We start from the raw sequence: 14,458 nt of genomic DNA, 5'->3' as shown, positions 1-14,458 counted from the left end.
CAGGTCAAGTGGGTATTATCTGCAAGTGTGGGTGTTCTTGTGCATATGCCCTCTCTTTTTATCCGCTGCACGCTTCACTCTCCACATTGTAGGGCTTTGCTCGCCACTTCATTGCTGTTTTTCCCTCACTTCGCCTTATCTGTGACTAGCGTGGTCACCATTCAGAGCGTGTATTCCCATTGAGTCAGAGAAGGCATTTCTTGAAAGAGGTTGAGTAGCCATACAAATACTGTATCTAGAGCAAAAGCTATTATTAGGAAGAGGAAATAACAAATGTGAAGTGCCTGACATAGGAGCCTGTTTGGTATATTAAAAAAGCAATAGAGTGAAAATAATGGTGACAATCATTGTCAACAGAAAATCAAGTTGCAAATGTTTGTTATAAATCTTAAACTATAAATCTAATTAAATTTTTCTAACAACTAGTCTTAATGATTATCATGGGTGCATTCTACTAAAGCTACAATAGAATAATTCAATTAAAGCATACATTAGAGATTGTGAGTCGCAGGTTTTTGTGGATTCTTTCATACTTCTGGAGAATGCTGAAGAATTCAATTAATTTCTAACCCAGTTTTTAGATTGAATATTTAAAACAAGAATATGCAGGAAACTAAACATTACTAAGGAGCTCTGGTAACGTAGTGGTTACCAGTAGGGCTGCTAATCTCTCGGTTAACAGTTTGAAATTACAGCTGTTCCACATGAAAAAGATGAGGCTTTCTGCTCCCATAAAGATTTACAACCTTGGAAACCCTGTGCAGGGTCGTTATGAGTCGGAATCAACTCCACAGCACATAGCAACAAAAATTATTACTGGAAATTGAGTGGGATTTTTGAGGCCTTTCTTCCAAAACACAAGACTCGTTGGATGGTCAGGCCTATATTAGGTTCTGAACCATAATACCATTTATTTGTACTTAATAAACATTGTATCAATGGAAAGTGTAATAGTAGTAATATGAACTTCTAGTTCAGCTGGCAGTTCTTCCATTTGAAAAATATGATATTTGCATGGAACTTTTTGAGTCTTTACTCAGCCCTCATCTCGCCTCCCACTGGATAGAACTGATACTAGAATTTTCCCTTCTTGATAAAGGAACAAAAATGAACATGTTATTTGTAACTTAATAACTAGTGATAATGTTGAAACACTAGAATACATTATAAACCTAATCCTAGATCTTGTTGTTGTTAAGTGCCGTTGAGTTGGTTCTGACTCAGTGACCCTGTATAGTATTGTCCAGGAGTGAGTTTGAACTGCCAACCCTGTGGTTCAAAGTCCAGTACTGATCCTACAGCACCATACCAGTAGCCCAGTATACCAGGAGCCCAATAATAGTCTTATGAAAATGTATCTTTTTAACAGCTTTTTGAACCTATATTCAAGTTGGTTTTTAAGACTTTTAAATGATATTTTTCTTCTTCTTTTTTTAAATTTTCAGAGACCCTTTTGCCTTTTAGGTGCTACTTGTTTTTTTGTTTTCTTCTTTTGAAGTGAAATTCACAAGGGGCTAAGTGTCCTTGATAAGACTTATAACTGGGTTGGTGTACTATTCCAGTCTTCCAGGAAGAGGCTCTTTCATTTTATTTTATTTTTTAATGTTTTATTGTGAATTGTGTGATAGTCTACATGGGAGAACGTTAGCTTTATTTTCATTCTATCATCTATCATTTCATTGGCATAGTTACCATCCCGTCCATGCATCCTCACCCAACCAAAGGGTGTACCCTGTAAACTTGCATCCCCGCGCCCCCCATCACATTCCTCAGCCCCTTTCCGTCTCCTGATCCTGAGTCCCCAGCCACACCGTCTCTTGATATTGTCTTCTCTGCCTCCATCTCAGGCCTCACTGCTTCTCTGGGTAGGGTTCCTCTCTTTGTTTTTCTCCATTGATGGTCCTAGGGTCCTGCACTCCTAGACTGAAAAGTTAATCACTCCCCTCCTTGCTACAAAATGTCCACCTTTAGATTTCCAACCCTCACAATCAGTCCTGATAACAATTATTCACCATTGCATCACAAGAGACCCATCTGTATTTCGTTTCATCAGACCTTCCTGGACAGGCTGGACACTATTCACTGGAGACTCTACCTTCCTCCATGCCCTTTGGATCTAGGTTCCCTCTTGAAAGCTTGTAAGCCAGTCACTTCTTACCTTTGTATCCCTCCCCGCATTTTGAGTAGCCAATGTCCAAGTTGCCCATCCCTCTCTACCCTTTGTGTGGAGTAGGTGGGAATAGTTCTTGCAGCAGGGACTTGTTTCCTCTTTTGAGCTACTGCATTTATAGGTGTAGGTCATGTTTATTGAATTATATCAGATGACGCTTTTTTCCCTCTTCTTTCTTCTTCGGTTTGAGCTCTGTTTATCCAGTCATTGAAGTCAGGTCAAATGGGTATCATCTGCAAGTGTGGGTGTTCTTGCGTCTGTTCGGAGGCCCTTTTGTTTTTTTAGAGCCACTTCTGAAGTCACATGGTCTTTGCACCTTGGAGACTGTTTGGCATATTAGTGTAGATTCAAATTTAAACCCAAGTAGACTCCATGGCATGTCACCCTACAAATGTTGACTATAGAAAGAATACCATGTCTGTAGTACATTGTCAGTGCTGGACTGAAAAGCTGAGTTTTTCTGCATTGTATATGTCAGAAAAAATTAAAGATAGCCAGTGGGCCAAATTTCCTTGTTGACTTTACAGGTGAACTGAGATACTGAGATGATAGTGTTAATTCAGAGTCAAGGTATTACCAGAATCTGAATCTTGGTTTGTGCAGATTTACTGTCTACATGCAATATTAACAAAATTAGGTAACTTTTACAATTTTGTGTAGCTGTATAGTTTTCCTTCATCCTCACATGCACATTCAGTTATTGAACTTTTGTAAGCTGGCATTGAAACAACAAAATTGTTGTATCCATTTTTTGTTTTTTTATTACCTTTTATAGTATAATTCATGTGTTTTTCTAAAGCAGACTAAAAGTAAAATTTTCATGGTTCTTCCTACTTTAGTAGCATTTGATGGGGGGGTGTTTTATACATTTATGTTTGTAATAGATAAAAAGTAGATAAAGTTGCAAGTCTTTTTTATTTTTTCCTTTTTAAATCTTAAGCCATGTATCAGGTTTTTGTTTCAAATTGTGTAGAATTCATTAAACTTATATTGTATTTTATTAATCATTATGAGTGTATTTCTGTAAGTATTGTTGTTGTTAGGTGCCATTGAGTCCTTACCAACTCATAGCGATCTTATGCACAACAGAACGAAACACTGCCCGATCCTGGACCAACCTCACAATTGTTTATTTAGAAGCTGTCATAAAGCTTTGAGTCCTGGTGTGGCACTGCGGGTTCATGCACTGGACTGCAAACCACAAGGTTGGTGGTTTAAGCTTATTAGCCGCTCCTTGGAAATCCTATACAGAGTTTCTGTGAGTTAGAACTGACTCCACCACACTTGACAACAACAAAATAAGGCTTTTGGATTGTATTCCAAGTATGGGAAGCCATTGATGGTTTCTGAAAAGAAAAATGCCCTGATCTGCTTTATTCAGACTGCCAAAGAGTCAACTTGAGATGTGTGTGTATGCTAGGATATTGAAATTAGGATGGAAACATGGAGACCAAATTAGGAGGAAACTAGAGATGATGACAGAATGGACTAGAGAAGAAGTTGTGTAGATGATGAGAATTTACTGGATTTTGGTTATTTTGAAAGCAGAATGCACAGGATTATTTTGAAAGGAGAGTTCCTTTAGAGATATCTACCCCTCCTTCTCTTTCTTATTTTGAAATTTCAAACTAATTTAAAATATATACTTTACAAAAGCCAAGCGTAGTTTCCTTCCTTCCACTCTTTTTCTTTTTTTAACCTGCTTTGGTATGTAATATGAATGTCAATGACGACCTGAAACTGTGCTTCTGTTTGTGATTCATTCTAGGATTCAGTTTTGGGCAGATTATTCACATTCTTAGAAAGCAATTCCTGTGTTGCTACTGTTTGGATAATTATTTGGCAGGGCTGGCTAAGTTATTACTGAAATTCTTTCATTATTATTCAAGACTATATTTGATGGTGTGGTGCTGTGGGTTAAATGTCCTGAACTACAAAGTTAGTTGGAACTGTAAGGTCAGTGGTTTAAGCTCACCAGCAGCTACTCGGAAACTCTATACAGGGTTGCTGTGAGTCAGATCCGACTCAGTAGCACTTAATAACAACAACGTATTTGATGGAGCAGGAGAAAGATGAGGCTCTATGCTCCTGCAAAGATTTACATGTCTTGGAAACCCTATACAGAGTTGCTATTAGTTGGAACCAATTCGACGGCACTTTACAACAACAACAACATATTTGATGGAGATCCCTAATAGCACAGCAGTAAAAACACATTCACCAGCTAACCTAAAAGTTGGCGGTTCAAATCCACCACACAGAAGAAGATATGGCAGTCTGCTTCCGTAAAGATTTACAGGCTTGGAGACCCTGTGGGGCAATTCTAGCTCTTCCTAGAGGATTGCTATACGTCAGAATTGACTCAATGACAGTTGTTGTTGTTAAGTGCCGTCAAATTGATTCCCACCCATAGTGACCCTGTATAGGGTTTCCGAGGAGCAAAATTTGATACATGCCAAAGAAAACATTGCTGATAAACTTGGCTGAAAGCAGAGAATATCAGAAAGATGTTTACCTGTGCTTTATTGACTATGCAAAGGCTTTCGATTGTGTGGATCATGACAAGCTATGGACAACATTGTGAAGTATGAGTATTCCGGAACACTTAATTGTGCTCATGAGGAATCTGTACCTGGACTAAGAGGCAGTTGTTCAAACAGAACATGGGAACACTGAATGGTTTAAAATGAAGAAAGGTGTGCGACAAGGCTGTATTCTTTCACCATGCTTGTTCAACCTGTATGCTGAGCCAATAATTCGAGAAACTGGGTTATATGAAGAAAACTGTGATATCAGGATTGGAGGAAGACTCATTAACAACCTGTGATATGCAGATGATACAACCTTGCTTGTTGAAAGTGAAGAGGACTTAAAACATTTACTGATGAAGATCAAAGAGCACATATGGATTACATCTCAATGTAAAGAAAACAAAAATCCTCACCACTGGACCAGTAAATAACATCCTTATCAATGGAGAAAAGATTGAAGTTGTCAAGGACTTCATTCTTTTTGGATCAACTATCAACACTCATGGAAACAGCAGTTAAGAAATCAGGCAACGTATTGCATTAAGCAAATCTGCTGCACAAGACCTCTTTAAAGTGTTGAAAAGCAAATATGTCAGCTTGAGGACTAAGGTGCACCTGACCCAAGCTATGGTATTTTCAGTAACCTCATATGCATGCCAAAGCTGGACAGTGAGTAAGGAAGACTCTAGAAGAATTGATGCTTTTGAGTTATGGTGTTGGAGGAAAATATTGAAAGTGCCATGGGCTGCCAAAAGAACCAATAGATCCATTTTGGAAAAAGTGCGGCCAGAGTACTCCTTGGAGGCCAAGATGGCCAAACTTCGTCTCTCATGCTTTGGACCTATTGTCAGGAGGGAGCAGTTGCTAGAGAAGGATATCATGTTTGGTAAGATGGAGGGTCAGAAAAAGAGGAAGACCCCCAATGAGATGGATTGGCGAAGTAGCAGCATTGATGGACTCAATGTGGCAGCAGTAGTGAGGTTGGCCCAGGATTGGGCAGTGTTTCGTTCTGTGGTGCATAAGGTCGCTATGGGTCGGTACCGACTCGATGGCACCTAACAACAACAACAAAGAAAACATGCAACTTCTATATGTGGTGGTGAACAATAAACTCAGGATGAATAATTCATCACTCCATTTAAGAACTAGATTCTATATTTTTCCCCATCCTGTTTACTTGTATCTTCTCATTAATTATTCTGAATGTTTTATCATTCCCTTGCCTGAAAAATGTTTGCTCACACATGTATTTATTACCTAGACAGTATACTGTCTACTTTTGCTTGTTTTTGCCTATATATGAGTAATATTCATATGGTGCATAATCTTCTGTAATTTATTTTTTTCATCCATTATGTTTTAGAGATTTTCTAGTGTTCTAGCTTGTAGTTGAATTATGTATTTCCCTATTTTATAATATTCCATTGTGTGAAAGATATTTCTTTTTGTTAATATACCACAGTGTTTCCATTCTGCTCTCAGTGGGCATTTAGGTTGTTTCTAGTTTAATTAATAATCGAGTTTATCACCCTGAAGCGCTCCCTATTCTTTTTCTATATTTTCTGGAGGTATCAAGCTTTCTTGGGAAGAAATCAGTATCTTACCATATATGTTTAGATTTGTATTTTGATTTTCTCCATTATTTGAATTAAATTTGTAGATTGTCTTATAAATTTCTTGTCTGTTAATGGCATTCTTTTTTATTTTTGTTATGATTTTATTTTTTGAAAACTCCAAAACAAAAAAAAAAAGCCTTAAAAAAATTTTTTTTGCTGTCATTTAAGTGTAATTTTTTGATACAGAAAGTAGATAAATCTGTGCATACAGCCCTCCATCTTGAACCAGAGGCACTCTTCTTGGTCTTTGTATGTTATTCGTCCTCTCAGTTTTCACATAACTTTTTTCAACTTAAAGGCACAACTTAAAATATTCTTTGACAAAGAAGTCTTCCTTGACTGCTTCTTTCTTTCTAACATACTATGTCTATCTTTACTGTACTATAAAGTGTGTATTGGAAGCAGCCCTGGTGGTGCTGTCTGGGTAAGATAGATAACTTCAAGGTCAGAAGTTCAAAACCCACCACTCTGCAGGAGGAAACCTTTACACTCTCAGAAACCCTTAGAGTCACTATGAGTGGGAATCAACTAGATGGCATTGAGTTTTGTTTGTTTGAAATTAGGCACACTCTGTTTTGTAATGAAACAATCAGACCAGTACAATACAATTTAGAAAACCAAACCCGCTGCCATTGAAACAATTCCAACTCATAGCAACTCTATATAATGTATTAAAGACTGTAAATCTCTATGGGAGCAGGCAGCCTCATCTTTCTCCTCTGGAGCTGCTGGTGGGTTTGAACAGCCAGTTAGCAGTCTAGTACTAGCCTTGCAGCACAATGAGGGCTCTTTGTGTGCCTGATAATGAAGAATATATGAGGGTGGGTCAAAAATTATCCATGCTCCAGTTATGTTAAAACACCTGTCCATGTTCCACAGCTGATGACAACTGAGCATGCACATGAAATGATTCTCTCAAATAGATGTGTGACAGTGGATTGTGTGGCAAATCATTTGCAAATCAGCCATGGCTCTGCCTATAAAATAATCCATGACAGACTTGGGTGTCGAAAAGTTTGTGCAAGATGGGTACCGAAACAACTCACGGAAGAGCGTAAACAGAAGCATTTGGACACCTGCAAACAAAATTTGGACTGATCCTCGAAGGAAGGTCAAAGTTTCTTTAAAAAAATTGTTACTGGTGATGAGACATGAATTCATCACTATGAGCCTGAAAGTAAACGACAGAGTATGAAATGGAAACATCCTTAATTGCCAACCCAGAAAAAGTTCCAGAGTCATCCATCAGCTGGAAATTTGATGCTTATAGTTTTCTGGGATTTTCACAGACCAGTACTGGATTCAGGAAAAAGGTTCAACAATTAACAGTGCTTATGACAGTGAGATGCTTACTGAAGAGCTGAAGCCTAAATTTTGGATTAAACTCAGAGGACTGCTGTCTATGGGTATTGTGATCTTAAATGACAATGCACGTCTGCACACCTCCATCCACACTGTGAACACTATGCAAAAGCTTTGTTTTGATGTGTTAAAGCATCCTCCTTATTTATAGTCCTGATTTTGCTTCATTGGTCTTTCACCTGTTTGATCCCCTGAAAGCAGCCCTTTGAGGATGAAGATTCACCTCTGATGAAGAAGTGAAGACAGTGGTGCATTAGTAACTTTCAGCTCACCCTAAAACATTTTTAAATAAGGGAATACGAAAGCTTGTTGACAGATAGAAAAGTATATTGAGGATTTTTTTGTCAAAAAATTACATATTTTTCTTTTCTAAAAGTTGACTAAAATCAGTTCTACAGCTAGATTGTGCATAATTTGTGACCAACCCTTGTAATTTAATTTTCTTGTGCTGCTGCAACAGAAATACTGCAGTTGGATGGCTTTAAAGAAGATAAAATTTATTTTCCTACAGTTCTGTAAGCTAAACATTCAAATCAGGCTCTTGGCCATATAGATTCCTTCCTTGTAGGTAGTCCTTGGTTCTGTGCCTTGCAGATGTTTTAATTTGGTTTGTTTCCACTCCCTCTCCACTTCTCCAATGTGTGCTTATCTCTGAGCCCTAATCTGTTTGTTCTTTTTATAATTCAGAAGTGATTAGATTTAGAACCCATTTTACTTGGGCATGAGCGAATTAACATATTAAAGAAAAGCCCATTTCTTAATAGAATTATTAGGGGGATAGGATTCCAACACAGTTTAATCCCTGACAGTATTTGTGTGTGCACTTGGATTTTTTATTATGCTGTACTGATCACTTGTGTTGATGTGATATTATGAACAACTGACTCAAAATGTTTTGTGATCTTTTTTTAGATACATCAAATTACAGAATGGCTTGCAGGCACTTTTGATTTCAGACCTAAGTAACATAGAAGGTAAAACAGGAGATGCAACAGATGATGAAGAAGAAGAGGGAGAAGGAGAAGAAGAAGAAGAAGATGATGATGATGATGAAGATGATGATGAAGATGATGACGAAGATGAAGATTCTGGAGCTGAAATAGAAGATGATGATGAAGAAGGTTTTGATGATGAAGATGAGTTTGATGATAACGATGAACACGATGATGATGATCTTGTTACTGAGGATAATGAATTGGAAGAGTTAGAAGAAAGGGCAGAAGTTAGAAAAAAAACCACTGAAAAACAGGTGCGAGTCTTGTCTATTATATCTATTTCTAATTTGGGAATTCTTAGGGATAAGTTCTAAATTTGTGCTTTATATCTTAGTGATATAAAGCATCTTTGATCTTCAGTTAAGATACCTGTATAAAGAGTACATTTAAAAAACAATGGAAAATAAAGAAAAGCAAAAATAAAAAAATCACCCATACCCCTACCTTCCATAGGTAGTCACAGGTAACATCTGAATTTATGTGTGTTTACATATTAAGTGTTTTAAAAACAGAAGTGTTGGTTTAGGTTCCTAAAGAGGGAAGTGAGGAGCTCCATGAATCTTAACCAGGCAGAGAGTGTTTACTTCTGAAGATACTGGAAAAAGAAAAGAACAGTGCTACTGGAGATTCTTCCCATATCCTAATGTTCTTGGGGTCCTCTTGGGGGTAGTTTTATGTACGTAAATTATTGTGATTTACCTCTCTCTCTGGTAGCGTAGTGACTACGAATCAGGCTACTAATCTCAAGGTCAGCAGTTCGAAACTACCAGCTGTTCTGTGGGAGAAAGATGAGGCTTTCTGTTCCCATAAAGATTCACAGCCTCGGAAATGCTGTGCAGGGTTGCTAAGAGTCAGAACCAACTCCAAGGCACATAACCACCAACCATGGGAAAGATACAAAGGTCTAGATAGAATAGCATAGCAAATTGGAAGAGTTAAACTAGAACTGGGGGAGTTGTGTTTAGTCTAATATATAAGCGTCAATGAATACATTTTGATACTGTGAATTTTTCTTTCTGGAAATCTTTTGAAGATTGTCTCCATTTTGCAGTAAAAAATTACATATATTAGAGTATAATATGTTGGAGACAGTACAGTAAAATTGACAAGTGTTTATTAAAACTAATATTTTCAGTATTGATATCACATTCAACATGGTGTAATCTACATGCATTGATCTTACAGTTCAGATTATTAAGACTAAAGTTTAGGTGTCAAATGTATTACAGTAGTCAACACTCAAGAATATGGAGATGGTAAAGTACAGGTAGTAGAAATACTTTAAATAAATCCTTTGATAGTCACTTTTCTTGGAAAAAGTTATTTTTTATGGAATATAGTATGACTTTTTTTACTAAATTGTTGGAGAAGTTGGCTCATATATTTGAATATCCCTTGCTAGTCACATTATGAGTGATGCCCTTGTTTTTGTAAAGCTTGATATAGGTAGGCCAAGTGGTTTTGGATTAGAAAACTAAAAATCAGTGTAGAAAGAACACTGACAGTCAGGAGACTGAATTTTAATTCTAGCTCTCTGACTTTCTATCTGGATAATGTCTTTTCATTTTCTCATTTCTTAAACAAGGGGATTACAGTATATACTTTCTTTGTGTATTTGTATGGTTCAATATACATTTATTTATTTATTTATCAAATAAAGGATTCTTGATTTTGTAGCAATACTTTTTTTTTTTAAAAGGGATATGTACTTTTTAATGTCCATTTTCGCCCTAAGGCTAATTGTGTTAACTTTTTAAGTGAATATTTCTAATCTATAAATTTCTATATTCATCTTTCAATCTGTAAGTAATTGATATCTTTATCTTTTCCTATGTTTTAGAATTTGTTATATCTTGTGTTAACTGAGAAGCAAGATTCTAGGGTTATATATGGGTAGTATATTGTTAGTTGACATCAAGTCAGTTCCGACTCATAGCGACCCAATGTAGAGGTTCCAAGGAGCAGGAGGTGGGTTTGAATCGATTTTGGCAACCATTTTGTTGTTAAGTCATAATAAAATATCTTAGATTTATATAGCAATTTAAAATAAACCTCTTCAGTGAATTAAAGATGACTTTTTCAATGAACTTTTAGAAGTCCCTTATTCATTGAGCTTTTTGGTACCCCTTTTTATTTATTTAGGTGAATCAAAACTTAGAAATTTACCTCTTCTAGAAGCAGCAAGGTCAGATTCTAGTGATTTTTTTTTCTTTTTTTTACCTTTCCTCATAAGATATTGGTAGCCAACGCACATCTGTATTGGATCCTGTTAGAAAGGAATTGAGGGAACTATAGTAGCTCTAATAGGAGATCAAATTGTTGTGATTCTGAAGCAGTGGGTACGTGAGTGAAAGAAAAGAGTCATGATTGTAACAGTGGAAAATAGTTTATATTCACTGAATAAATGAGTGTCTGGAGAAGGGAAATAAAGTAAATTAATCTAAATAAGAGGTGGTTTAAGAGTAGTATCAGAGCCCATGGGTGATGATGATGTGCTTGCTACTGACTGAAAGGTTGGAGGATTGAGTCCACCCAGACTCATTTTGGAAGAGAGATCTGGTGAACCATTTCTGAAAAATCAACCATGGGATTGCCATGAGTTGGAATTGACTTGATAGATAGCAACTTTTTTGTTGTTGTTGTTCTGTTCTTTTGTTTAAAGAGTGGTATAGAATTTTTGCAGTGGTTTTTTAAATTTAATTTTTATTTGAGAAATAGAGATCTTGCTTAAGATAAACATGAGAATTGACAAAGTAAGGGTGAAGGAAATGATTCTGATAGGTTTCTGGGGAGCATTTATGTAAAGACATGAACTGTTTTTCTAATAACCCTTTTCGTCCCTCTCCCTTGTCCTTCTGAAAGGGTGATATTCTTGGTCTCAAAAACGTGATAAGTAAACAAAATTGAAATTTCAGTATGCTATATATTGAGTTATGATTTGTTCAGAACTTTCTTAATTCAGTTCTCAAGTATGAATTTCTCAAGTGTGAATTCTTGGGTAGAAAATTCTCAAGTATGAATTTCTTTTCTAGCAATCGCAGAGCCTGTTTTTGCTGTGGTCAAAGCTGACTGATATACTGTGGTTTAAGTCAACTTACACAAAAATGTCTTCAACCCAGCTGGTCGAGACAAGAAAACTTAATGGGGTAGTTGGAGCTGAAAGCAGGTTAGGCAACTATTAAAAACATCACAGAACAGGTTAGAATGTGGTTTGAAGAAGTGGATTTTTCTCTATACTTTAAATGAGTTTATGAACCCAAGTCTAAAAGATGAATTTATTGAAGTGAGACTGTTTGGCTCTTCTGAAAACATATTTTTCATTTTCTGTCAGTCACATGGTTAGACTTTATCACATACATGCTCTTTTTAAAAAAGTTTTGTTCCTAAGTGAGTAACCATTTACCAAAGCAATCTGTTTCACCAAATAAGTTAGCCTTTTTAAAAAATGACATTTATGAAATTAGAAAAGTTAGTAAGTTTCTGTGCTCAAAAGATTTGAATTGACTTTTTTCCCCCTTTCTTGTGCCTTTAATTTACAATGACAGAATGGTATGCTCTAAGGAGCTCTGGTAGCGTAGTGGTTACGAATTGGGCTGCTATCCTCAGGGTCAGCAGTTCGAAACTACCAGCTGTTCCGCAAGCGAAAGATGATGCTTTCTGCTCCCATAAAGATTTACAGCCTCAGAAACCCTGTACAGGGTCGCTATGAGTCGGAACTGACTCCACGGCACATAACAACAGTGGTATGCCCTAATCATTTTAAGTGCTGAACTTGGTGATCTTCTGTCTATTTTGGTGAACTTAAAACTCTGATTTTCTCAAAGTATTGGGAAAATATCTATTGATGAGTAATACATGCTGTATATTATATCTTTAATAAGAAGCGAAGAACTAAAAAGCCTCTTTAAAATTTAGTATTATAGTTTGAGTAGCTGAAGATTTTTCTTTTCTAATAATTTATTTATCATTATATTTGCTTGACTTTTTAATAAAGTTTTCTCAATAACATGTTGAGAGGTTTCATTTTTAGTAACTTGAGTTACTAAACACAGAACCTTTAAATGTGTAGAGATTGTTATAGATGATCATCTAGATCTGTCTGTTACTTTTTCATATTTCCTAAATTTGCTAATCCAGGGAACAAACTTGTTTAAGCACTCAAATGCTGACATGAAATTATATTTGGGTGGGCTGCCCAAGTCTGCTTTCCCCTTTTTCTGTCTTTTTCTGCTTTTTCCTGTAGGTCTGCACCTGTTCAGCATTTGGCAGGATGGCAAGAGGAGGAGCAGCAGGGTGAAACTGACACAGTTCTGGTGAGTTTCACTTTGCTGCTCCTCCTGATTATCAGGGAAAGAATTTTGTTAGTTTCTATTGGAAATCTTCATCTCCAAGCAAATCGCTAAAAAGGATGCTAATATTACTCATTTATAATTGACTCACTATTTGTATGTGTTCTACTTACTCCAGTCTGCTGCGGCTCTTTGTGTTGGAGTTGGGAGTTTCGCAGATCCAGATGACCTGCCTGGTCTGGCACACTTTTTGGAGCACAGTAAGATCTTTGTGTTTTACCTCCCAAATTTTGATGAATTGATTTCAAGTATAGGTAATTGATTGATAGAAATATGGTATATTTAACAAGAGAAAAGGCTTTAAAAAAATGTTTGATTTATGAATATAATAATGGAAGACCTTTAATCTCCTTGAATGTATTTTTATCAAGTGAGGATTAGAATTAAACCATTTAGAAAACAAAACAAAATAGAAAACCCTTAGTTAAACTATAAAATTCACTTTCATTTAGTTGATTCCAACTCATAACCACCCTATGTAACACAGTTAGTACTGTTCTTTAAGGTTTCTGAGACTATAGTACTTTACAGGAGCAGAAAGCCTCTATAGAAAACAGACGGCTTTTCCTGTGGAACAGCTGGTGGGTTTGGACCTTAGACCTTTTGGTTAGCAGCCCATTGCTTAACCAACTCGGCTACCAAGTCAGCTTTAATTATGTTATTGTTGTTAAGAGCCATTGAGTTGGTTCCAACTCATAACAACTCTATATAGGGTTTCTGAGGGTTTGAAGTGTAGACCTTGTGGTTCGCAGTCCAGTGCTGATACTACAGTGCTACACCAGGAGTCTTCAGTTTAATTATAAATACACCTAAGTAACACTTCTTTGGTTGTGATACATTTCAGATATTTAAATTACTGTTTTTTTGTGTGAATTAACTCATTTTTTATATTCTGATTTTATAAGGTACTTGAGGGTAAGATTTTCCCTTTTATGCTCCTGTAGTAATTTGGTCTGCATATATGCTTAAGTTATGTATTTGTCTTTTCATGTCTCCCTTTACTGGCTCTATGAGTATAAAAGTAAGATATGAGCATTATAGAAAATTCCCAAAGTAGAAGCTTAGTGAAGAAAATAAATATTCTCATGATGTTACAAGGAAACAAAACCACTATTAGTGTGTTGATGTATTTTCTTCAGTTTTTCTCAACGCATTTGAGAAAGTGCATCCTTAATAATAGAATATTATCTATATGTTGTGTTCTATGATTTTGTGTTCTTTCCACATAGTGGTATTCATGGGTAGTTTGAAATACCCAGATGAAAATGGGTTTGATGCCTTCCTGAAGAAACATGGGGGTAGCGACAATGCCTCAACTGATTGTGAACGAACAGTCTTTCAATTTGATGTCCAGAGAAAATACTTCAAGGAAGCCCTGGATAGGTAACTAATTAACAATATATTTTTATTTTAATTATCTAATCTAAGGAGCTCT

General features: G+C 36.3%; 1 protein-coding gene across 1 annotated transcript in view; it reads left to right on the top strand.

Annotated features, from left to right (window-relative positions):
- The window catches only part of NRD1 (nardilysin (N-arginine dibasic convertase)), a 137,919-nt gene that overhangs the window by 45,742 nt on the left and 77,719 nt on the right, over positions 1–14,458 (top strand). Inside the window, exons 2-6 of the mRNA XM_006839860.1 lie at positions 8,592–8,928; positions 11,707–11,840; positions 12,918–12,987; positions 13,142–13,223; positions 14,253–14,406. Of these exons, the coding sequence (XP_006839923.1) occupies positions 8,592–8,928; positions 11,707–11,840; positions 12,918–12,987; positions 13,142–13,223; positions 14,253–14,406 (777 nt within the window). The remainder of the gene's footprint in view (positions 1–8,591; positions 8,929–11,706; positions 11,841–12,917; positions 12,988–13,141; positions 13,224–14,252; positions 14,407–14,458) is intronic.

The sequence above is a fragment of the Chrysochloris asiatica genome, unplaced genomic scaffold (genome assembly GCF_000296735.1).
Source record: "Chrysochloris asiatica unplaced genomic scaffold, ChrAsi1.0 scaffold00026, whole genome shotgun sequence".
NCBI classification, from domain to species: domain Eukaryota; kingdom Metazoa; phylum Chordata; class Mammalia; order Afrosoricida; family Chrysochloridae; genus Chrysochloris; species Chrysochloris asiatica.
Note: the sequence above shows the minus strand (reverse complement) of the source record. Positions and strands in the feature narration are given on the sequence as shown.